Source organism: Phyllopteryx taeniolatus, chromosome 11 (assembly GCF_024500385.1).
Source record: "Phyllopteryx taeniolatus isolate TA_2022b chromosome 11, UOR_Ptae_1.2, whole genome shotgun sequence".
In the NCBI taxonomy this organism is placed as follows: domain Eukaryota; kingdom Metazoa; phylum Chordata; class Actinopteri; order Syngnathiformes; family Syngnathidae; genus Phyllopteryx; species Phyllopteryx taeniolatus.
In genome coordinates, this window is record NC_084512.1 from 3,338,104 (window position 1) to 3,364,944 (window position 26,841).

Here is a 26,841-nt window from a genome sequence, read left to right on the forward strand (position 1 = left end):
ATGGCAACCAGTTCAGGGTGTACCCCACCTCCTGCCCGATGATAGCTGGGATAGGCTCCAGCACGCCCGCGACCCGAGTGAGGAGAAGCGGCTCAGAAAATGGATGGATGGATCGTTTATGCACTTGTAATGCATGCTCTGAACATGTAATGCTCTAATGCAGAGTTTGAAGGGCACAATTTGTGCATTCATTCATTTTCCGTACCGCTTATCCTCACTGGGGTCGAGGGCACAATTTGGGCAACTCACACACTTTACTTTTATGAAGCGGTTTATGTCTTTACTGATATGCACTTTTGTCTGTCCAGTTATAAAAAGAAGTCTTTTTCAATGAGCAGCCACCATTTGCTTTGTCAATAAGGATTGCCTTTACTATGAATGCCTGACATTTCAACTCACCAATAGCTTTTTGAAATAGGATTTGAAGTGTGGCTGTTTCAGCATGGGAGAGACACTTACTCATAAAATCAACGTGGCATGAAAAAATTACTAAGTTAGATTCTCCTTGTCTTTACAGTTATTGATCAAATTATATTTAAAAAAATAATATAAAAAGACCCATATCTTTTAAAAGTGTTTTTTCTGCTAAAGTACTACAGCGACTCCAACTATCTGAGACAAATTATACCAAATGCTGTGGCTAGTAAGTGTCAAGTGATTCCAGTTGAAGTAGAAGTCAGACAGAATTGCCACATTTTTCACATGAGAATGTTTGTTGAGCACAAAGGTGTCAGGGTGGGTGAGCGTATTTCACCCAGGGGTCCCCGGTCTGACCAGACACCCTTGGGCCCAAGGAACTCCCAGCCAGCCAGCCCCCATGTAGTTTAAGTGTGTGTGTGTGTGTGTGTGCACACAGACTTCCCCCCCATGACGTCACTTCTGGAGGCAGGCTGCTGCTGCTGCTGCTGGGCTGGCAGCCTTCTGCTCCATCAAGAAACTTTCCTGGACTTGTGGAGCTCCTCGGACGTAGTGGTCACGACCAGCCGCAGCCGAACCTCCTCGCGGGGGGAGACAGTGGAAAGCGTCCCAGCGGCCACTTTTATTTTTACCTTTCGCTACTAAAGATTTTTCACTTGAAGGTGTCATAGTGAAGCGAAAACTATTTTAAAAGAACATTACCATACGGAGTTCGTAAACTCAATCTCACCGGCGTGTTTTCATAGAACAATATTCTTTCACGGAGCCGAACCCCCTTTTAAGACTTTTTCAAACTTTGGATACGACGCGGACATGGCTTGGAGTAAGGGCCTCTTACTTTCATTGGGTTTGCTTCTCTCACCATTATGTTTGTCAACTGGGGCACAGCAGCACAACCGGAGCAGGCGTCAGGAAGCTGTACGTGCTCCAGCCCGGGCCGGGTCCCGGTTCCGGTCCGGGCTCGGCGGGAGCAAACCGAGGTGACGGGATGCGAGTCAGCTCCATTTCAACGCGTCACGGCGCGTCGGGGCTTCCGCACTCTTACAACGTCGAACTCACCGCCAAACTGGGCGGCCAGGTCCGGACCCGCCGGATGGGAAAGCAAGCCTCGTCAACCCAGGCGTCCATTGTTCGCCAGAGCGCTCCAGAGCACAACCAACACAGGCAACTTCTCAAGCAGTCTGGGTGAGACAGTCGCTTCTGTTGGGGAGGGGAAATGAGGCTACCTTTATATTCACTCACTTCCAAAAGTCACGTTTTCGTATTTGTTTGATTTGTTCACGAAAAGTGACCCAAAGGTCCGTATTACCGTACTCATGCCATTGACTTCTTAATTAGTGTTGCAATGAGAGCTGACTCTCCAGCTGCGCTCAGCCAACCAACTAAGCTAAACACAATTCTGTGATGATGAATGATTAATTCATTTAGAATCATGCGCACTGAAATGCTGCAAATAATCTAAAACAAAAAAAATGAACATTTAAAACCAAACTAAATATATTGAACTAAGATAAACATCTCAAAGGTTGTGAGTTACAGTATGTCCATCCATTTTCCGTACTGCTTATCCTCACTAGGGTCGCGGGCGTGCTGGAGCCTATCCCAGCTATGTTTGGGTGAGAGGTAGGGGTACACCATGTACTGGTCGCCAGCCAATCGCAAGGCACATATAGACAAACAACCATTCGCACTCACATTCACACCTACAGGCAATTTAGAGTCTTTAATTAACCTACCATGCATGTTTTTGGGATGTTCGAGGAAACCGGAGTACCCGGAGAAAACCCACGCAGGCACGGGGAGAACATGCAATCTCCACACAGGTGAGGCTGGATTTGAATCTGGGTCCTCAGAACTGTGAGGCAGATGTGCTAACCAGTCGACCACCGTGCCATGTTACAATATGTCAATACATTCAAATTCAACCATACGCATCTGTGATAACATGGATTTATTGTGGGATTGGAAGTTGATTTGACTTGACTTTATTCGCCAAGTATGTCATAAACACACAAGGAATTTGTTTCCGGTAGTTGGAGCGGCTCTAGTACGACAACAGACAACTGTCAATTGACAGAGAACACTTTTGAGACATAAAGAGATTGACAAAAACAGTCACTGAGCAATAAAGGGTTTCTAGTTATCTGGTAATGCCTGTACAATTTTTCATTTATTTATTTTATTTTTTGGTGATAATTGTGCAAAAAGATGCAGAGTCCTCTGGCAATTAGAGCAGTTTGAAATGAATTGTAGAACAATTGTCCGGTGCAATGACCACTGTGCAAAGGGCGCAGAGACTTCAAGAAATGTATGCAGTTTAAAGTGACTAGTAGTGCGATAATCTGGGACAATGTCGATTGTGAAAATGGTGCAGATGCTACTCAGTCGATTGTGATGCTACTCAGTCGATTGTGCATATGTTGCAGATGCTTCTCAGGCGCATGAGTGGCCAGTATTGGTCAACAACAGATATGGAAATAGTGTAGCGTGGTGAGACTACTACAGTGAGTGCACGAGTAATGTATAATTGGCCCGACAGAAATGCGACAAGAAACTCAAGACAAAAAATTGGCAGCATGTTGCAATGGAATTGTAAGTTAACTGTTAAGGAAGTTAATGACAAGAGGGAAGAAGCTGTTGCAATGTCTGCTTGTTTTAGTTTGCATTGTTCGGTAGCGCCTACCTGAGGGAAGGAGCGGGAAGAGGTAGTGACCAGCATGTGGAGCGTCCAAGAGTATTTTGCATGCTCTTGTCTTAGTTCTGGCAGCGTGCAAGTCCTCAAGGGTTGGTAGGGGGGTACCGACAAGCTTTCAGCAGTTTTCACTATGTGCTACTAACACACACAGACCAGTCCTACAACATATCAACAACATATAGGGGGCTTCAAATCAATAACTTCACTTCAGAAACTTGATAAACAATTACTCAGCGGAACATGCACAAGAGACTAGAAAAGGCGCAGGCTACTTATACACAGAGCCATTCACAAGTCAGAAGAAGCATTTCCCTACTACTTCTCAGCTATAGAAAGACCACAATGAGGGAAAACATGCGATCGAAACAGACGTGAAGAGTGTTTTAGAATATAATACACTTATTTAGAGAAATACTGAACTTTGTGCAAAAGGAGTTTTCAACTTTTGTAAACCGCTGCACATTGTAGTCAGCATTATCTGAAAGACCTTCAGCTTGTCTTGCAAAACACCTTTTTGATTAAATGGAATAATTTGCAAATATTAAAAATTTCCAATCTTCAGTTCATTGTCAGGTGGTCTGAGGAAAATCAGCACTACTGGCCAGACCAAACCTGCCAAGTAAGGCTCAGAAACATTATAAATTACATGGTTGCTTCTGCTTGTTCTGTATATTTACAGAGTGAATGTCTGTGGAGGCCAGTGCTGTCATGGATGGAGTAATGCTCAAGGATCCCAGAGGTGCACAAAGCGTAAGTGACTTCAAACATTCTTTGTCCTTGTAAAGCAGTCTAGATTAAGGATGGGCATAATAAATCAACTGATAAATCATTCCAAAAATATTTTTTTAAAATAAGACATCTCATAGTACAACATGGTTCTCTCATCGTTACATTATTCATCATGCATCTGCTGCGTGCCTGTAAACAGAGTAGGACACAGTAATAATATAATAATAGAATAAATTGTTGCTGACAAAGTTCACGCGTTGTAAGTGCATGTTGTTTAATATGAAGTGACTCGTTGTTTGGTTTGGCCCAGGGATGAAGTGATTTGGGGAACTCCAATCAGCTGAGCGTTTCCTTGTTTATACAGGCACAGGAAGCACTACGCAAACATCTGGAGTCTGGACAATGACCAGTAGGGGACAATCTTCAATGTCATACCTTAAACCATGGCCGCCAGACATTTGTATTTGAGAGTCACTAGTGTAATGAAAGCATGTGTTCACACATATATGTGTATGGGTGTAATCATTAATACAAGACTGATCAGTGACCTGTCATGGCTGATCAAGCTAAAAGCGTTAGCGATTACGCTATTTATCAATACAAACTAATTCAGTTGTAGACAAATGATCAAGAAACATTTGAATAAGTTCCCTAGACTTGGTGAAGGCAAGAGATGAATGGCAGAGTACACAAACTGTCAAATCTGCTTAAATGACCTTGTAAGACATAGTGGCTGGCTAGTGTAGACAAAAGACAATTGTGACTTAGGGGAATTGCTCAGTTCACTATGCCAAATGTACAAGGTCAAAGTATGCAGGAAAATGGCAATGAATGTCTGCTCCCCTACAAAGTAAATTAGACAAATTGGCCTTTCACATTTTCTTTCATTACTGTAGGACAACATTAGAGCAAGAAAAAAATTACTTTGAATTAAGATGAATCTAAATGGGAGATACGATTTTTTTTTTTAAATAAACGTAAAGGGCTAAAAGTAGAAATATATATATATATATATTTTTTTACAATCAATAGCAAATCTTTTTAATGCACATTTCAGAAAGTGTGATTCTTCTTTGACATTAAGAATACTTAATAATAACCAAGCTTAATAGTCTTACAAAATAATTTATAGGGTTTAGGGCCTATAAGCCTGTCAACATAATGGCAAAGGATGTGTATATGTAACCTTGAAATTTAACTAAGCAGATAATGTCAAAGGCTATATATAAATCTACTGTCATTCTAACCCATGTCCACACAGAAACGAGCATCTGCAAAGTTTTGTTATAATTAGTTTTTTAAAATTGTTTTTACATTTTGTCCACGTGAAAGTGGCTTTTTGGGAGCCCATAATTTTTTAAACCAGGTCTCAGAATGAATACATTGCAAAACGTGCCCTTGCACTTTCATGTTTACCATACATATGTATCTATACTGAGACGATGAAGCAGTAGTCCCAGTTCTCGCATAACCATGCGCTATGATTGCAGAGCTGCCAACCTATAAAAATTCACTTCCGTATTACATTTTTACATTATGTCAAGAAGATTTAAGTAATTACTGCAAGACAATTATTGCACCTGCGATTGGCTGGTGACCAGTTCAGGGTGTACCCCGCCTCTCGCTGAGAGTCAGCTGGGATAGGCACCAAAAGGATGGATGGAGGGACAATTATTGCAGTATACTATGTAATAGGATAAAATAATTCTGCTTACTGTTCAATTGCATAACATAATCATCACTCTATTATCGTAATCGTTAATAAATGATGGCATCAATATTTGTTATTTTAATATATTTCTTAAGGTTTGGCTCTGTTGTAAGTGTTCATCACTTAACCCTTAGGTGGCAGCAATGCACTTAAGCATGACCATTCTGCCAGAAATCAAGATTAAGACCAAGAATAGAAGATGAAGAAACGTGACGTTATGTCGAATGAATACAATGCGGTGATCTGTAAATAAAGTGATTAAAAAAATAAATACAAGACCGATTGTTGAGAATGCCACAATGAGCAAACGCAACTGTCCGGAACTGGTCGCTCAGACAGCGACGTTGACTGTGATACTATTTGCATGATCGCTCATGTAACGAAGCTAGCTGCTAAACGCTAACGTAAACAAGCCCCTGAAGCACTTTCATCTCATTTCTGATCAGCAAACTACTATTCTGCTGAACACAAAAACACAAGTGCTTCAATTGCCACCACGAACGCTATGCGGCCTGCTGCGTTGTTTTGTTTATGTTATAGGAGAGGCAGTCTTTAGCATGATACATGCATTATTACATGCACACACTCTGTAAAGTGCTTCTTCTTTAGGTGATTTTACACGGATAGGCCTGTCTTCTTCACAACATCTTTCATACACGTTTGGAGACTACTGACTTTATATGTAATCATGTCATGCAAATAGTTCAAATTGCACCCGGTGTGAACATATCATAAGGCAGACATGCAGAGCGGTCGCCATCCACCTGGGTCCAAAATACGTCAAACATCATTCACCCTCATCATCAGCCCAGACAAATGTCTCCTTTCTTGCTCGCTTCACATTCTTCTTCATTGTTTTTTACGTCGTACTGACTTGTTCTTCTCTGTTTTGGGGGACTTCCTGTGGCAGCGTTACAGTGCTACTTACACTCTTACCTGCCATATCTACAACAGGGTAAAACACAGTTGTAGTGCGTTTTTGTGTGAACACACACATTTTTTAAAACAATTCCGTCTTCACGGGAAACTTTAAAATGAAAAAGATCGGCTCTGTTATCGTGTGGGCATGGCCTAAAACCGACAAGCAATGTCACATACCCAATTCCGATTGAACATTGCTGACCTTATACAGTGTGCAAATTCAGGCACATTTTTACTCCCTGAGGGTTGACCATTAGAACACCTGGCAAAATGCTTACCAAAGTACTTTTTCCACTTTTCCTTGAGGGCCAAGCATATTAGAGCTCATTATAGACTCACATCACCGGCGCAGACACCATAGAGCTGTGTGCAGTTGTAAAAAATGTACCGTACAAGAAAGCGTGTCCATCTCTTTGATTGTCCACAACCTTTTAATGAATTATTCATTTTAATACAAGGCGATGAGTTCTTGCCAAGAGAGTTTCCACGGCAGATCACTACATTTAACAATTTTATCACCTTTTGTTCAAGCCTGCATTTATTCAGCGAAGGCAATTATAACGATATAAAAAAATATATATATCTTTTTTTTTCTGAATTGTTTGTTTTCAGTTGAACCTGTTTTTATGTCTTACTATTATGACTTAACAAAATCTGAAAACTTTGTAACTTCCAGCAATATTTGATGTCCTTTTACGGTTTTTGGCCTGTTTATTGACTGGCAACCGATCCATTGTGTACTCTGCCTCTCGCCAAAGTCAGCTGTGGGGGCATGCTTCTGTCTCCCGTGGAACGGGATATGCAGCGGACAGGCTTGGGTATACATTCAAAATATACTCCAATACAGTTACTAGTTACCTGTTAAAAATGTAGTCAGTAACGTAATCCAAGTACCTGTGATATTAATAGAAGTCCCACAGCCCAGCCATGTGGCTTTTCTACCTTCGGTGCCTAAAGGGCAGCCAAGTGTATGGATTAGTTTTGAACTAATATCCTCGCTCAGGTGTCAACAGCCCCATCTTGTCACCATTGTTCTGTAAATGAGGCAATTATTCTCTACTCTCTTCTCAATTACTGAAAAGGAACGGATGTTGCCTTGCCTTTACCTAAATAAATCCGTGTGTTGTAATCAGAGGTGGGTAGTAACGCGCTACATTTACACTGTTACATTTACTCCAGTAGCATTTTGGATAAATTGTATTTGTTAAAGTAGTTTTAATACTGCATACTTTCTCCTTTTACTCGAATATTTATGTTAAGAAGTAATGGTACTTTTACTCTATTACAATGATCTAAATGCTACTCGCGACTTTGATTTATCAATCATTGCTTATTTATCAACTATTTCTTCCGTGACCTATCTGTCTAGACTACGACTTCGAGTTCCGCATTGGGCGCTGTTTGCTCCAATCCAATTGAACACTTTCACTGCCATTGACTGCTTTAGAAGTCAAATATCCATGTTAACTGGTAGGGCTGGCACTAGCGCTAGTGACGTTTAAGTCTAGTTCACTAATCAAACGACAAAAGGAAGTCACATGACTGCAAGTATCTTCTATTGGGTTTCCCGGTATTAACACTACATAAGCACACACACACACACACAGACACACACACACACACACACACACACACACAGCAATGTTAGAATTTGCACATTCACGTTTTGTTATTTTTATTTTATTGATGTTCATGCTCTGTTAAAAAAAAATCTGAAGTTACTCACCATTTACTCAGGATTTTTCAATGTGTTCTTTTTACTCTTACTCAAGTAATTTTTTGTAGGACTACTTTCTGATTTTACTTGAGTCACATTATTGTCAAGTAACAGTACTCTTACTTGAGTACAATATTTGGCTACTCTACCCACCTCTGGTTGTAATGTAACAAGAGAGAGGTAGAGGTTTAGAACTAATGTACAATATTTTAAACCATCATAGTCTGTTCAACAGGCTACAATGAGATATTTGATATTTCCACTCTTGTGATCACAACAGAACATTTTCCCCTCCCTTCTTAGTAAGAGCTCAACACTGCTTTTCATTTCTTGCTGAGATTTATTGCTGATGCACAAGAGTCAAACAAGACTATTTAAAAATTTCTGTAATGAAATATACAAACACACAAATCTGTGCAGCATGTGGATAAAGAGTAAAAATTCCCTATGCATTTAGGCTACAAAAATCTCACGTGCGCTGAAATGGTGGCGTGTCCTTCCAATCTGTTATTCATGCCACACTGTGCCGTCTTTTGCCTTCTCTGTTGGCCCAATGTGTGTCTCCAGTCGACCTCTCTTTTCTGGTGGCGGTGAAGTCTCCTCATCTGTTGGGTGATCAGAGGCTCTTTTCAAGCATGCGCCGCCCACTGATCTGAGCATTCTGGTGGACCACCATATTCCGATGTCCTTCTCAGACAATCAGTCAAGCTCTTAACACGTGTCACTTTTGTGAACAACTACCTAACTATCTAGCAGGTAATGGCTGCATTTACAAAAGAATGGTGGCTAATTGTAGGCCGTTCAATTGTTAATTTTAAACCACACAGCCTTTAGGCTTTCCTCTCGGCATGGTAGCAGGAATACGAAAACCCTGGGTTTTCTCGTGTTAAAGTAATGTAACTTGATTACTTTCAATTACTTTTGGATTCCTCCAACACCAAATATGACAAAAGAAATCCAACGTCAGTTAAATATATACTGTATTGATGCATATCTTCTGACTTCTGTAAATGTTTAGTATGCATGTTTTTGGAATGTGGGAGCAGGAGGAACATAGAGCACTCAGGATCCGAATCCAAAAACCTTAAGGCACACTTTATACTCCCGTGCTCGCGCGGCCGACAACGCCCGCATTGCATCACGTGGGCCGCGCAGCCCCTATGCGGCCCCTATGCGTCATTTGACGCGAACACGGCAAAAATTGTTGCTGCGCGTAGAATGCCGTGGAGATCATCTCTCGTGATTGGTCCGTTTTAGTCACATGCTGTGATGACGTACTCAGCGTTCCTCTCGGTTCCATATACCACCTAGTCCGCCACCTTCTTGATCGATTTTGCAGCATAATTAAAAGGCTTTACATGATCATGATTTTTGGGGCCGATCAGCGAGTTTAAAAAAACGATAACCGATCACCGATCCGATCACAAGATGGAGGAATGTGTCTATTTAAATGACCTGTTCATTTACTCTATATACTTGTGTACTTAATTGCTCAAAAAATTATATTTACAATAAATAATATATCTTTGTTCCTCTATTCATGCCAGTGATGCAGAGTGACAGACAGAACAAATGTATGGTCTTCTATTAGATGGCAGGAAGTAAATACAGTAATTAATGTATCCACTTTTTGTGCCATTTTTGTTTGTTGATGTGCTGTGAGATTTTTCAATTGTAAAATATGTTCCTTGGCTCCATAAAGGTCGGAAATCACTGCTCTAGTCAGATCGTGTATTCTAATCAGTCAGGTCAAACCAACATTACATGACAGAAATAATGGGTGCTAACTTACTGTAATTCCATCCATCCATCCATTTTCTGAGCCGCTTCTCCTCACTAGGGTCGCGGGCGTGCTGGAGCCTATCCCAGCTGTCATCGGGCAGGAGGCGGGGTACACCCTGAACTGGTTGCCAGCCAATCGCAGCTTACTGTAATTAAATTACTTTATCTTTAATTAAATTACTTCACCCACACCGAAACTTTAGAGCATGATTCGACAGAACGGCGGCCTTAAACGAACGTCCTCTCCTGTCCTGAGCACCGGTGATCACCAACACAGGTTTCCCCCATTTTGTCCTTATAATATCGTCGGCTCGCTCCAGTCTTGTTGTCGTCGCCACGGTAACGAGTGTATCTGGTCGCATTTGAGTTGACACGATAAAGCCCAATCATCGTAAAAAACGGGATGCGGAATACAAGATTTTATTGCAATTGTAAAAGAGCAAATCTGTCTTGTCGTCTGATCCGGGCATTATGTGTTGCCTGTCTCCGACGTGTTGTCTGTGTCACACCGCTTTTTTTTTTTTTAAATTAATTTTTTTTTTTTTTTTAAATAACTTCTTTGGCCCTCAGATATTTACAGTACTACGTCAAAAGACACGCGACAAGGCTAAAAATAAACTAGCTTTTATTCAAATATACTGTGCACGCGGCGTCGCGTAGTAAATGTCTTTTGCGGATTGATCGGATCAGCGAATTATGACATTAAAGCCGATCAGCCGTCAGCATAAAATGCTAAATATCGGCCGATACCGATCAGCCCGATCAAATCGGTGTAAAGTCTAATAATTAACCATAATCTGGTCATCTAGGTCCATTTGTTCTAGCAGACACTTCCACGGTCGCCATTGTTATTGCTTTGTTCCTTGTTACGGAAAGGAAAGTAAAAACGGCTACCGGAAATTGCCAAAAAATGCATAGGAAACTCCACCCTGTGGCGTCCTAGTCAATACCAGTCGTAGCGACACCCCCAACTTGGAGGAGAACTGCAGTACATTTTGAAAACGGCGTGCGTGAGTTGCGCTAGAGTATAAAGGCAAACTGCGTGCGGGATAGCCGCAGTGACGTCAGCACGGTCGGCGGCCGCGCGAGTATAAAGAAGCCTTTAGAACTGGCTGTGGCTGGCTGTTGTGGCTCAGTAGGTAGAGCGGGTTGTCCATTTACCGAAGGGTAGCTGGTTCGAATCTCTGCTCCGATTGTCCACGTCTAAGTCTTCTTGGGCAAGACACTGAACCCTAATTTGCTCCCAGTGGTCGTGGCAGCAGTCGCCTGTTGGTGTATGAATGTGTGTGTGAATGTGAGGCTTTGTAAAGTATAGTGTAGATAAAGCGCTATATAGGTGCAGTCCATAACTATGAGACAAAACACACACACACGCACACACACACACACACACACACACTCTTTATGACACGATGATGTGGTGCTAACAGGAAAAGGTTGGGGCTCAAAATCAACAACCGGCCTCTCCTCGCATTAAAAATGTAATTCTGCAAAATAATAAAAATTCTTAATAAATCTATCTGTAATCTGATTGCACGTTTTTTCTCTAACTGTAATGGAATATAGTTAACTTTTTTTGTACTCTCATAATCCCATTACATGTATTATGGTACTCCCCAAGCCTGACAGTGGACCCAAGTGGCTAAAAAAAAAAGATCGGCACAATAAACTATAGACTCACATAAAACCTGTATCGTGCCACTCAAACTTCAGTGGGCATCAATTGGGCATTAACTGTGTTTTGCTTTTTCTTTGGCTTTTTGTTCCTTTTTAATTATTTCTTTGGAATTTCTTTTACATATACAGTGGGTACGGAAAGTATTCGGACCCCCTTAAAATGTTCATTTTGTTATATTGCAGCTATTTTCTAAAATCATTTAAGTAAATTTTTTTCCTCATTAATGTACACACAGCACCCCATATTGACAGAAAAAAATGGAATTGTTGTAACTTTTGGAGATTTGTTAAAAAAGAAAAACTGAAATACGCTCCCGCTGGGGACTCCATTGTTCTGCTGGGGGACTTCAATGCTCACGTAGGCAATGACAGTGACACCTGGAGGGGCGCAATTGGGAGGAACAGCCCCCCGATTAGAACCCGAGTGGTGTTCTGTTGTTAGACTTCTGTGCTCACCACGGATTGTCCATATCGAACACCATGTTCAAGCATAAGGGTGTCCTCACGTGCACTTGGCACCAGGACACCCTAGGTTGTCGTTCGATGATCGACTTTGTGGTCGTGTCATCGGACTTGCGGCCGCATGTCTTGGGCACTCTGGTGAAGAGAGGGGGCGGAGCTGTCAACTGATCACCACCTGGTGGTGAGTTGGCTCCGATGGTGGAGGAAGAAGCCGGTACGACCTCGCAGGCCCAAAAATATCGTGAGGGTCTGCTGGGGACGTCTGGTAGAATCCCCTGTCAGAAAGAGTTTCAACTCCCACCTCCGGCAGAACTTCATCCACATCTCGGGAGAGGCGGGGGACATTGAATCCGAGTGGACCATGTTCCGTACCTCTATTGCCGAGTTGGCTGACGGGAGCTGTGGCCGTAAGGTAGTCTGTGCCTGTCGTGGTGGCAATCCCCGAACCCGTTGGTGGACACCAGCGGTGAGGGATGCCGTCAAGCTGAAGAAGGAGTCCTATTGGGTCCCCGCGACCTGACCTCGGATAAGCAGAAGAAAATGGATAAAATGGATAAAACTGAAATATCACACAGCCATAAGTATTCAGACCCTTTGCTGTGACACACATATATTTAACTCGGGTTCTGTCCATTTCTTCTGATCATCCTTGAGATGGTTCTACACCTTCATTGGAGTCCACCTGTGTTTGATTATACTGATTGGACTTGATTAGGAAAGCCACACACCTGTCGATATAAAACCTTACAGCTCACAGTGCATGTCAGAGCAAATGAGAATCACGAGGTCAAAGGAACTGCCTAAAGAGCTCAGAGACAGAATTGTGGCAAGGCACAGATCTGGGCAAGGTTACAAAAAAAATTCTGCTGCACTTAAGGTTCCTAAGAGCACACTGGCCTCCATAATCCTTAAATGGAAGACGTTTGAGACGACCAGAACCCTTCCTCGAGCTGGCCGTCCGATTCTCTGGTATGATGAGACCAAGATAGAACTTTTTGGCCTTAATTCTAAGCGGTATGAGTGGAGAAAACCAGGCACTGCTCATCACTTGTCCAATACAGTCCACAACAGTGAAGCATGGTGGTGGCAGCATCATGCTGTGGGGGTGTTTTTCAGCTGCAGGGACAGGATGACTGGTTGCAATCGAAGGAAAGATGAATGCGACCAAGTACAGGGATATCGTGGACGAAAACCTTCTCCAGAGTGCTCAGGACCTCAGACTGGGTCGAACGCTCACCTTCCAACAAGACAATGACCCTTAGCACACAGCTAAAATAATGGAGTGGCTTCAGAACAACCTGTGACTGCTCTTGAATGGCCCAGTCAGAGCCCTGACTTAAATCCAACTGAGCAGCTCAACTCAGTTTTTCTTTTTTAATACATCTGCAAAAATTTGAACAAATTTTGTTTCTGTCTTTTTCTGTGTACATTAATGAGGAAACAAATGTACTTAAATGATTTTAGCAAATGGCTGCAATATAACAAAGAGTGAAAAATGTAAGGGGGACTTTCCGTACCCACTGTATTCCAGAAGGACCAGCCTCAAAAGAAAATTAAAAATATTCACATTTGAAGTAATATTTGAAGTATAAGGGTACTCATTGCCAAGTTAAAGTTGATTGATCATGCTCAATTCTTCAGACATTTTATGATAAATAATAAAACCACAGCATGGGTTAAATAACAATTTTGGGCCTTTAGCAGAATAATTAAAACCCTTCTCTTGATGAACTAGTAAGTTTCATCATAGCCTCTTAGCCTTACAGGGACCGGTTGTAACAAAAATGAAGTGGAATTATAGATATTTTATATTGAGGTAATATCCTTCCACCATTACCTGAATTCTGTGAATATGCAGTATGTCCTAGCCACATACAAGGTCAAAACAGGCAGTTGCAGCTGCTCATAATGTCTGGGCAATTTTCTTCCACCCACTTCTAAATTTTACAGCATTACAACAGAGTGACACACAGAAAATCATTATACGCCAATGTTTCTGCTTCTTAAATTGGAGCTCTTCCATAGAGCACAGCCTCACACTGACTCACTCATTCAGACAACCATGTTATTTTTTTCAGACCCCCTAACAGACCTTAGTGAGGGTGGGTGGGAAGCACACCACATGCCAGACCCTGAATAGATTGATCAAAAGGGTGAGAACATCACCATGACTGATCTCTTTCCTGTTCCTACCTAACAAGTAGATTACAGTACGTAGTCCATCAACCTCATTGTCACAGAACAAACCTCGTATGTTGCTTACGCCAGTCTGACAAAGAGAGAGAAATTATTTGTGGAACAGTTGGCACCGTCAGCTCCAGGCAAGAGGCGGGTGAGTGAAATGAAAACTATTTACGCTCTGAAGAAAAAAAAACCCATAAAAAAGTCACCTAAAGTGGAAAGCAAGGTTTGTGCCATTTCAAACTGCTAATATAATTTGGCTGCCAGTGAAAAAAAGAGATTGGTGATGTCATCAATAGGCAGTCACACTCTTTGAAAGTGAGTTGTTCATCTTCACTGGCTCACTCTTTGAAAACATTTGGATTGAGTCATGTATGGATTTCAGTGACTCCCTGGACACTAAATACACTACATGCTTTTTTGTACAATTGTTACTATGTCAAATTACAACAAAAGGAATTATAATCTTTTGGTGCATCTTTAGTACCATGTTCTTTTTACATTAGAAAGATGCAACAGGTACACACAATGGCAAGCAATGATGATTCATATTGGCAAGGCTAGAAGTTGATGTATATGTCTACAATGTAGTTTGTTTTCAAGAACACATTTTGAAGATGCTTTGATGTATTTACTGCTTACAAAATTGGTCAAAGTGCTTGGTTGTGAAATAAAAGACTGCATTTTCACTGCCATAATATTGTGCCATCTGTTAGCAAACTTCTCATCATTTTCATGATAGTCATTAACCATTTTGATTTTGGCTACATGTTATTTACATTTATCTGCTCAGTAAAATTAATTTGTGTGTGCAATTTAAATTTATTCAATTCTATTGTTCATATTGTACTGAGCACCGCATTCTTGAATTGAAAGTCCGATTTCCGGTTCCATGGTCATCATCACGCTTTGGATCTCTGCCACTTTTTACACCATGTACCACCTTAAAAAAAACTTTTTTTGCGCTCTAGGTACCACCATCATGAGAACATTGAAATATAGTAGCATAGTAACACTTGAGACTATCTGAGTCCCAGGATGCACAAGTCTGGAAAGAATGAGTCCCAGTCCTGAAACGATGACTCCCTGCAACTTATCATCACGGAGTACAGATACAGTAATCCTCTACTTTATGACGGTTGTTGCTTTGCGGTCCCGCTATTATGCAGACTTTTATTTGTACAGCTGTGCAGTATTTTGGTGTTATCCATTGCGCTGGCCCTCTCTCAATACATTGTTTCAACCTGCCCACAGTAGCAATTTTTTATCACGATAAACGATAGTATCGTTGTTGTTTTCCACTGGTATATTAATATTATAGCACATAATAATTCAGTGTACATCCTTTTTAAGAACAGTTAACTTTTAATTCTAAAGAACATTGAACATTGGCATTGTAATGTAGAACAATAAATATCCTAGATATAAATAATTCAGACTCAGGTTCCGTTTGCAAAAACTGCACTTAAACAAATATTAAACATTTTGGACATACAGTATGTATAGCGTCATTAACCTACTAAAGAGACCCAAAAAATTTCTTAAACCCTGCCAAATTTGAATGAATAAAATAGAACATAATGTATGTACTCGAAAGCATTTGGGCTTTTTCACTGTTTTTGAATCAGATGCCATAGATTTTAACATCACTGTTATTTTTTTAGTCTTTATTTGTATTTATTGTATGAATGTTGTTATGTACTGTATAATTTCTACTGCCTCTTGGCTTTTGAAAGAGAGATTTTATCTCAATAAGCTTTTACCTGGTTAAATAAAGGATGACATATAAAATAAGGCCTGCCCTTAAGCTGCTGGACTGGGATGTGAGACCTCTACCTATAAATCAAAATGGGTTCGCTGAAGTCAACTACTGCCTGAAACGTGTGCCGCCGTGCTTATGGTTTATAAACGGTTAACTTTCCCATATAAATGTGTGTGTGTGTGTGTGTGTGTGTGTGTTACGTGGGGAACACACACACACAACTCTGGTACTCCGGTTTCCTCCCACATCCCAAAAACATGTATAGTAGGTAGACTCTAAATTGTCCGTAGGTGTGAGTGTCAGTGTGAATGGCTGTTTGTTTATATTTGCCTTGTGATTGGTTGGTGACCAGTTCAGGGTGTACTCCGCCTCTCGGCCAAAGATATCTGGGATAGGTTCCAGCATGCCTGAATTTACATCCATGTCATGGGTGTGTGTTCCGGTTGTTGTTTTCCCCGTCTTGTACACACCTGCTCCTGAGAGCATCTTCACCACCTGTGCCTCGTTCACTCTAATTACCCCTTGCATTTAACCTCGTGTCTCATTCTTTCTAGTCGCCAGTTTGTTGTACCTCACGTTTTTGGATACTGTTGCCTTTTTTGGATTGCCTGCCTGTGTACCAACCTCTGCCCGTATATTAAACCTCTCTCTTTAAAACTGTCCATTTGTTTTGGAGTCGTGCATTTTGGGTCCTATCCTCTGTTCCGTTCATGGCAGAACAAACTGGCCATAACATGGACCCAGCAGACTCAGACCCGGTGCGCAAAGCCCTTCAAGCGCAGGGTCAACGCCTCTCGAAGCAGGATGAGCAGCTTGCTGCCCTCCACCTTCATCTAAAGGAACTGTCAGAGCATCAGGACACTATGATGAGATAGGTGGCCTCACAGTTTGAAGTTCTTATGAAAATGATTCCGAAGAAGGAACCAGTTGGCACAACACCCGATACCGCCACGGTACCAACGTTTTCATGTGAAGCAGTTACCATGCAACCACCTGCAACCTCCGCTGCTGTCTGTCCACAGCTCTCTCGACCGGAGAGGTTCTCCGGAGATTCTGGGAATATTAAACCGTTCATCACTCAGTGCAAACACCACTTTGAGCTGCAGGCAGCTGCCTTCCCCACCGAGTGGGCAAAAATCACTTTCGTCATTTCCCACCTGACTGGTCGTGCGGAGGGGTGGGCTACTGCTGAATGGAGCCGCAATTCCGCCGTGTGTCATTCGTGGGCTTTTTTCGTAAATACTATGGAGCAAATTTTTCAGTTTTCCACACCAGATCGTGAGGCAGGGTGTCAGATTACGCGATTGAGTTTCAAATTCTAGCAGCTGAAAGTCAGTGGAATAATAGAGCACTGCTCGATGCATTTTTTCAAAGACTATCCCCGGCCGTCAAGGATCATTTGGTCCCGCTAGACCTGCCGACCGACTTGGACACTCTCATCGCTCTCGCCGTAAAAATCGACGAGGCTTTTGGATCGCGAGCTGGACGAAGTTCGGTGGAGGGCTGCGTCACCGCGCACTTGGAGGACGAGCCTCGGTGACCAGCCAAAGCAAGGCAGATCCCCTGTTTCTGGTCTCAATCCATTGGCTAGCGTCACCACGCAACTAGGCAGGTCTTCCCTGAGGAACGTCAACGCCGGCTGAGGGAAGGGCGGTGCTTCTACTGTGGGCAGTTGGGTCGTTCCGTGAGCAACTGTCACGTCAAGGTTGCCGATGCCGGTAACAAGGGTACGAGAGCGGTGAGTCTAAATTTCATTAAGGAAGATCCTGCCCGGGCCGGATCCTGATTTATCTCAAGTGCCCACCTTTTACCAGGACATTAAAGATGTTTTTCCAAGTCCAAGGCCAAATCTCTTTCACCCCACAGACATTATGACTGTGCTGTTGACTTGCTGCCTGGAACCACACCCCCACGATGGAGGTTATTCTCTCTTTCAGGGCCGGAACACAAGGCTATAAGGAGTATGTGGATGAATCACAGGCAGCCGGGATTATTCGCCCATCTTCATCCCCTGCGGGAGCCGGATTTTTCTTTGTGGACAAGAAGGACAAGACTCTGCGACCTTGTATCAATTACCGACATAACTGTGAAAAACAGGTACCCTCTTCCTCTCATCTCCACCGCCTTTGAGTTCCTGGAGGGAACCAAGGTTTTCACCAAACTAGACTTAAGAAATGCATATCATCTAGTCAGGATAAGGGAGGGGGATGAATGGAAAACAGCATTCAACACACCAACGGGACATTACGAGCATTTGGTGATGCTAACGCTCCAGCTGTATTCCAGAACTTTGTCAATGATGTCTTGCGTGACATGTTGAATGTGTACGTTTTTGTATATTTGGACGATATTTTGATATTCTCCCGGGATGAGGAGACTCACATCATTCATGTCCGCTCTGTGTTGCAGCAGTTACTGCAGAATGAACTATATGTCAAGGCTGAGAAATGTGAGTTCCACAGGGCGTCCGTTTCTTTTCTGGGGTTCGTGCTGGGTCCATGTGAAATCAAAATGGACCCTTGCAAAGTTGATGCCGTGACTAATTGGCCCACTCCCACGTCACACAAAGACGTACAAAGCTTCTTAGGCTTCGCTAATTTCTACAGAAAGTTCATTAGAAATTTCAGTTCTATAGCATCACCTTTGCATGATCTTACCTCGCCACACAGACCTTTCGTATGGAACCTACCTCCGCTCCCATCTTCACTTTGCCAAATCTCAAACAGTAGTTTGTGGTAGAAGTTGATGCGTCTGATGCAGTGCAGTGCTCTCCCAGAAATGTCTCAAGGATGGTAAATTACATCCTTGTGCTTATCTCTCCAAAAAACCGACCCCAGCCGAGAGAAATTATGACATTGGTGACCGTGAACTGCTGGCAGTCAAGCTGGCTTTGGTGGAGTGGAGGCACTAGCTAGAGGGGGCACATACTCCGTTTTTAGTATGGACAGATCACAAGAACCTGGAATATCTTAAGTCTGCTAAGAGATTAAATGCGAGGCAGGCTAGATGGGCTCTGTTTTTCAATAGATTCAATTTCACGTTATACCGTCAGTCTGTCATCTGGGTTTCACCCTGAAACCAACAGACAAACCGAGAGGCTGAACCAGGACCTGGAGACTGGGCTCCAATGTCTTGCTTCACAGGAGCCACGATCCTGGTCTCAGAAACTGGTTTGGGTCGAATTCTCTCACAATTCCCTCCCCTCTGCATCCACTGGTCTATAGCTTTTTCACGTTGTGGACGGTTACCAACAATCTCTATTTCCTGCCATAGCCCCAGAGTCCACAGTTTCAGCGGGATTGACCTTGGTGAGACGCTGCAGGAGGACTTGGGAGCGAGCCCGCCCCCCCGGTTTCTGGATGGGGGCCCTGTCTTCACTGTGAGACGGCTGTTGTCTTCTCGTCAGAGGGGGAGGGGGTTTCAATATGTGGTGGACTGGGAGGGCTACGGGCCTGAGGAACGTTCATGGGTGCCGTCTGCGTTTATCGTGGATGACTCGCTCATTTGGGACTTCCACGTTGCGCACCCAGGGGCTCCGGGGCCGTCTGGGGCCTGTTGTTAAGGGGGTAGTTCTGTCATGGGTGTGTGTTCCGGTTGTTGTTTTCCCCCCGTCTCGTACACACCTGCTCCTGAGAGCATCTTCACCACCTGTGCCTTGTTCACCCTAATTACCTCTTGCATTTAACCTCGTGTCTCATTCTTTCTAGTCGCCAGTTCGTTCTATCATGTCATCGCGTTCCAGCATTCCTTGTTTCCACATCACAGATTCATAGTAGGACTAGACCCTGTTCCGATTATCAACCTCTCCTTTTTGCCTTTTTTGGATTGGCTGCCTGTGTACCGACCTCTGCCCGTATATTAAACCTCTCTTTTTGAAACTGTCCATTTGTTTTGGAGTCGTGCATTTTGGGTCCTATTCTCTGTTCCGTTCATGACAATCCAAGCCATAAAAAATAAGCATAACCCAATTGCTTGCGTAATGGGTTCATCGCTTTCTCAGGGAGAGGGTTGGGCATCGATAATCGAGAACTGATTGGAACCGGGACTAACATGCCGGTTCTCCCGGAATTGTTCAAATTAAAACATTTCGGTTCTCAGTTTCGATGCCTACAGTCTACCAACACGAAGAAAGTGGTGAAAACTAACGAAGAAGCGGCGAAAACCAACGAAGAAGAACGTGCCCTGCGGATAGCAAAACTGTTAACTATGTTAAAATAAATGACTAGTCACCTCAGTACAACAGTTGGATTAAGATTATATTGTGCATAGGAGGCTTTCACGATATGTAGAAGTTAAACGCACTTCCTCCCGCTCCGAGCCTCAATCTGCACGGCGCGGAACTTCAGTCAAGTCAATTGGGTGAGTGAAACAATAAAATATGTTTATGCCAACACTGAGGCAGCTAACAAGTTGAACGGTGGGTTGTACTCTTGCACTGATGGTTTTTAGCGTTTATTTTAGTCTTCAAACCCACATAAGCGCTGATGACAGACACAAAAATAAAATGTAAATTATTTTACCACACTGGAAAGAAAGTAGAAAGTCGCATTACAAGCCTAACATTGAGCTAAAACTTCACCAAAGGTCAAACTAGCAACTTTACATCACAATGAATCGGGACAAAATATTGAAAGCTGAAGAAAAACTGATGTTAAGATCACCATAAAGTATGGTTGAAATCACTGTAACTCTTATTTTAATGTCAGTTTACACGTCTCTTCTTTGTGTTTATGTAAGGTTGCTCCTTCCCAACTGAATATCTTTGCTTCACCTCTAAGTCCTCCCCAGAACCCACACCTTCACTGGTCGGCTACATTTCATGAGGCTTACTACTTTCAGACCTGATAAATGACCACATCTCATCATTAGCTTTTTGATTGCCGGTAATTATCTGCGCTTTTTTACCAGTACTTGTCGCCACCACGCCTTGAAATGTACTTGCTTACTTTACAAGACATCTGTGAAAGCCAAAAACACAGCGTGCTTGGTTACAAAAGAAAATACGTCTTTCGTAGCTCTTCTCTTCAGCGGGTTTAAACTTCTGTTTCTGATCCAGTGCTGCCATGTCAGCACGCCGTAATACCGCAATTGCAATTAAAAATGACAGTTTTCATGATGTCAGAGCTTCTAGAGTTGGAGGTGGCCTGGAATTAGGCACAGGCGGGCTCCACATTTAATATAAGATTGTAATTCAGTCTGCTTGACAATGTCATAATCAAAACCATGGACTAAAATTCAGCATAACATCTTATAACGTATACATTATTTGCTAGTGACTGATATATATATATATATATATATATATATTTTTTTTTAATTCTTTTTTTATTTTTTTATTTTTTTTAACCTGTCCTGTTCAGCAGCATGGCCATGCAGATTGGTGGCTCTGTATGACTTTTGTGCTGGAACAGTTTTGCTATGCAGGGTAGTTGGAAATACTCCTCTGCTCATTTTTTATTTTTTAATTATTCTGATGTTTGACTGATAAATTATTAATATTCCAAATCTTATCAAATAATTTTGATTTAAAAATATATTTTGCTCCATTTTAGAGTAGTCTGTGAACTTCAAGCATACTGCACATTCTATCCGTCCATCCTATAACTAGCAGCTTGACAAGAGTTCCTTAAAATGTAAATTCTAAAAAATCTATCCAACTGGATCTGGTTGCGTCTCATCGTGAGTACAGTGTGTGATATCACCTACAAAAAATCTGGTCAAAAAACATATTCAAATTAGAGTAAAGCAGTACAACTGCAGGCGGTGGTTAGAGCGTCGGCCTCACAGTTCTGAGGACCGGGGTTCAATCCCCGGCCCCGCCTGTGTGGAGTTTGCATGTTCTCCCCGTGCCTGTGTGGGTTTTCTCCGGGCACTTCGGTTTCCTCCCACATCCCAAAAACATGCATGAATTGGAGACTCTAAATTGCCCGTAGGTGTGAATGTGAGTGCGAATGGTTGTTTGTTTGTATGTGCCCTGCGATTGGCTGACAACCAGTTCAGGGTGTACCCCGCCTCCTGCCCGATGATAGCTGGGATAGGCTCCAGCACACCCGCGACCCTAGTGAGGTGAAGTGGCTCAGAAAATGGATGGATGGACAGTACAACTGCATCATTTCTCAACATATCTCCTCGACCCTTTTGTTTTGTCTGCTACTCTGCGAACTCCTTGTCTGATTGGCTGACAAATTTCAGTTAAAAATATCCACCAATAACCAGTGTTGGGAAAATTCATATTCTACATTACGTTTCTAAGTTCAGTTCACTGTTCCAAAAATGAACTAGTTCAGATCATAATTCAAAATTTTGAACTCAGGTCACTATTCCAAAAATTAACTAGTTCATAGTTCTTTGTGCGTTTCCAACCTTTGTGCGTGTGTTGCCTGACTGTTTTCTTTTTGGCACAAACCACTCAGGTGGACGGGCTTTATGAGGAATACTTAAATAGTCTGGTTTTTTCATGAATGAATATTTGTTATGGTGGATTTTTGAGGCGGCGGCACGGTGGCCGACTGGTTAGAGCGTCAGCCTCACAGTTCTGAGGACCCGGGTTCAATCCCCGGCCCCGCCTGTGTGGAGTTTGCATGTTCTCCCCGTGCCTGCGTGGGTTTTCTCCGGGCACTCCGGTTTCCTCCGGGCACTCCGGTTTCCTCCCACATCCCAAAAACATGCATTCATTGGAGACTCTAAATTGCCCGTAGGCATGACTGTGAGTGCGAATGGTTGTTTGTTTCGATGTGCCCTGCGATTGGCTGGCAACCAGTTCAGGGTGTACCCTGCCTCCTGCCCGATGACAGCTGGGATAGGCTCCAGCACGCCCGCGACCCTAGTGAGGAGAAGCGGCTCAGAAAATGGATGGATGGATGGATGGATTTTTGAGGCATTTGCTAAGTCCATGTTTTTGTTCTATTTTTCCCCCCGAAAATTCCACAAAGATGGCGGCCAATTGCCATGTTGCTACTATATAAAACTTATGCTGTTCAGAAGCAAATCAAATGGAAGCTGGAAATGATCCAAGCTGACTTGATTAGTTTACTACACTGTGGACTGGTCAATTACAGGGCACAACCATTCACGCTGTGTGGAAACGGAATCTACGCTGACTGCACCGATATCAGCCAAGTAAAACATTATCAGTAACTACAGCATTCCAATCAACTATAATTCTCCACCATTGGATATGCCTCTTTTGAGAAAGCATTAATAACTTTAGATTTTCAAATAAATTTGTACGTCTTAACACAAAACAATTTCCATCTAAAAGTTACCCATCCATCCGTCTTTTCTACTGCTTATCTTGTTCATGGTTGCAGAGAGCTGGAGCCCGATCCCAGCTCACTTTGGGCAAAAGGTAGACTGGTCACGTGTCAGTCACAGGGCGCAAATGCAGAAAGACAACTATTCACACATATAGTACATTAGCACGGTCACTTTGAGAACTGAACCTACGCTGCCTGCTCCGACATCAGACGAGTGTACCATTATACCATCAGTAACTTAAGAAGTTGGGTATTCACCTCATAAAATTTCACTTTAACTCAAAATTTTTAACGGTGTGAATAATGCCACTTCCCATTTCTCATTTAAGTGGTGGTGATAAAGATGAAGATTGTTTTATTTATTTTTTTCATTTTGTGTGTTTGTTTAGAGTAAAAACTGATGTGAACATTTGTAGAAGGGTGGATGAAACTAATTTGTCAAATTCAGCCACATGCTTTTATATTTAAATGCATGAGAAACTTCAGATGTCCTTCGGGAGATATTGTGTTCGTCAATGCCTGCTTAGTTTTCGCTAAACTTTTCCAACCCAATTTGGTAGTTGAGGCCAATGGTCAAGTCAACACTGTTCTCTTGAAGAAAAATGGCAAGTCAAAAATATTTGAACAAAGTATCTCTGGCCCAAGATTAGGAAGTCAAATGTCATATTTTTTGCAAGTGCTCAAATGGGTTGCAATTTTAAAACTTTGCAACCAGTTTTGAGGACAACAGTTGCCTAATTATCTTGTAATTTATTAAACAAATTAATCATATTTATTAGTGAATCTATGTGTACAACTTTGTGTCCTTGTTTATCAGTTTATTTTTGAAAGGGGACAATGCAATTTCATAAAACACATGAAGTACACATGGTTAAAAAAGCCAGAATTAGCCAGAAGGCTAGTTTTCATCTGTAGTCCCCTGGCCATGATGTAAAAAAACAGTAAAATACATCTACAAGACAATATAATACAGGATACATAATCAAACTATACTATTAAGAGAGAATAAAACCATAATTTTTTTGATCATAACAAAAAGACAACATCTTATCGCCATCTGTCTGTCCTTGCTTTTCTCTCTCTTCTCATCTGTCTGGATTTTGTATTCCAGCTAACTGCATCCCTCAGTGCCAAAACGGAGGAATGTGCCTCAGGCCTCAGCTCTGTGTCTGCAAGCCTGGCTCAAGCGGCAAGGCATGTGAGCAGAAGACTGTGCCCACACACACCCTTCCAGCACAGCCTGGGAAAGGCCCGACCAATGATCATAGCACCAGTCACATGAATGGACACAACGCAGTACCACAGCGGCCCATACCTCAGCAAGTGCCACCTAATGCTTATGATCTGCCCCCACATCAAGCTGACAACATTGCCCAGATGAAGCTGACTGTCAAACCTTCCCCACAGCTTGTGAGACCACATTATATCCAACAACACATCCAGCAACAGTAAGTATTATTTTTTATTTAATCTTTAAGAGATCATTTATTTGTAAATCACAGTTTTACTGGATCACAGTGATCTTGAGATTTTAAATTGGGCCAAGAATGGTACCTTTCTGTTACAATGACAATATGACCTGTTTTCACATAGATTGACTGCCTTTCTTTTTGTTTTTGTTTTGTGTTTTTTGAGCATTTGATCTGCAGATGGCAGCATTGAGCATTTAAGGGCGGGGCTTCTACAGTATAACATTCAGCCTGCAGCAGTAATATTATTAGTTTGCAATGGTGTGTGACCTGTATCATATTGAGAGCTGTAACTAATATTTTGATGACCTCAATTAGCTACGCATGAGGGCCAATAATAGGAACGCCTCTGTGTCGTATGACACATTGCAGTTCTACTGCACACTATACTGACAATGATAAACTCATAATTTAATACCTTTTGACATAACTCAGCTTTGTTTTCTTTGAAACGGGATTGATACATTTATTAGTTTCCACTAAGTTATGCGGGAGTGGGCGGTCAGTGTATATGTAAGAATGAACCAAATTGATCAATTACAGAACCAAATCAGTGAAAACGGTTATATATGTCCAGTCGAATATTAAGAATTCAACAGTCGCTTCACCTAAATGACTAATGAGAGCGAGATGGGGTAATGAATGTAATGTCACTGATGCACCTAACACATTGACAATCATTTTTTTAACATTAACTGTATAATCTATTAAAATCACTGAAACGTGTTTTGACACACAATTGACAAACAAATGGCAGCTTAACGTATGCAGCTAGCTAGTGCGAAGCTTCACTCACTACACTCATTACAGTCAACTATCACAAACTAATGAACTAAAATGGCCAACACTTTTCAAGACATTTCAAATCAAAGTATTTTGCTGAGAAAAAAAAGTAGCTTGATCACAATCACTTAAAGATGTAACACTTCTAAGTCATCCACATGGCTACGGTCTGTCTTTTCAGTTTCTCCTTCCAGAGTGGATATTTTTCGAATTTCCCTTTAGAATATTGATCAACTAAGGTGCTTTTTTTTTTGGGGGGGGGGGGGGGTAATTTTTTATTGAAGATAAATCCGCAACAGACTTAAGAGGATCATTTTCACCTAAATTTTGGTTATAGTCCTTTTAATTTAAATTTTTTTATTTTTTACTTCAAGGTACCACTGTTTTGTCAGGGTTTTGGTTTATGCATGGTATTGGAGTCAAAAAGGTAACGGACTCAACTGCAAGGAAGCAGGGAGGCAAGAATAACAAAATGATTTAATTAAAATAAATAAATAAATAAAAGCACCCCCCCCCCCCCCCCTCCCCTTCCCAAAAAGGTGCCACCTAACAAACACTAGGGGTAAACTCACGACCTAAAACATATGACGAGAAATGTGACTCACAGCAACAGACTGCAAACAATACTGAACCAACAAGGGCCGAACTAAATGCAAGCAAACTGACGAGACAATGAGGAACACCTGGACAAGACACGAGTGGCTGGAGAGAGCTGATAGGTTGACACAAGGTAGAGGGCTGTCGAGAACAGGTGGAGACAATAACCAAATGAGCAGACAAGACATGAGACACATGAAGGCTTGAAACAAACAAAATCAGAACCAAGTCAACAAAAACAGACCATGACAGTATCCCCCCCCTTAAGGGACAGATACAAGACATCTCTAAAAGTCACAACAAAAAGTGTCCACAACAGTGTCGGTGAAGGGGACCTGGAGGCGGGTTCCGGGTCATCAGGGCCAGTCTGTGGCTCTCCAGGACGCTAGATGTGTGGTACTTGGATGGGCCATTCAGGAAGTTGGCCAGGGTGCCAAGCACAAGGGTTTCTATCGGTCTGTTCAGGCGGACGGCCATGATGCTGGACCAATCAGCAATGCAGAGGCCTGGCAAGAGGGTCGGGTGGCGGCCACTTGGCATGTGCCGCCGGAGAAGGTCCGCATGGCTGCCGCTGGAAAAGCGCTGCCTTAGCACGGACGGGTGGTGGCCGCATAGCATGTGCCGTCGGAGCAGGGTGGCCTGGTGCACCCACCGGGGAGCAGGAACGAGATCTGAATTGGCT

General features: G+C 42.4%; 1 protein-coding gene across 1 annotated transcript in view; it reads left to right on the forward strand.

Moving 5' to 3' along the window:
- The first annotated feature begins 878 nt into the window (after positions 1-878).
- Positions 879-26,841, forward strand: part of ltbp1 (latent transforming growth factor beta binding protein 1) — a 195,653-nt gene continuing 169,690 nt past the window's right edge. Inside the window, 4 exon segments of the mRNA XM_061788961.1 lie at positions 879-1,320; positions 1,322-1,602; positions 3,792-3,862; positions 24,422-24,758. Of these exon segments, the coding sequence (XP_061644945.1) occupies positions 1,231-1,320; positions 1,322-1,602; positions 3,792-3,862; positions 24,422-24,758 (779 nt within the window). The 5' untranslated portion in view covers positions 879-1,230.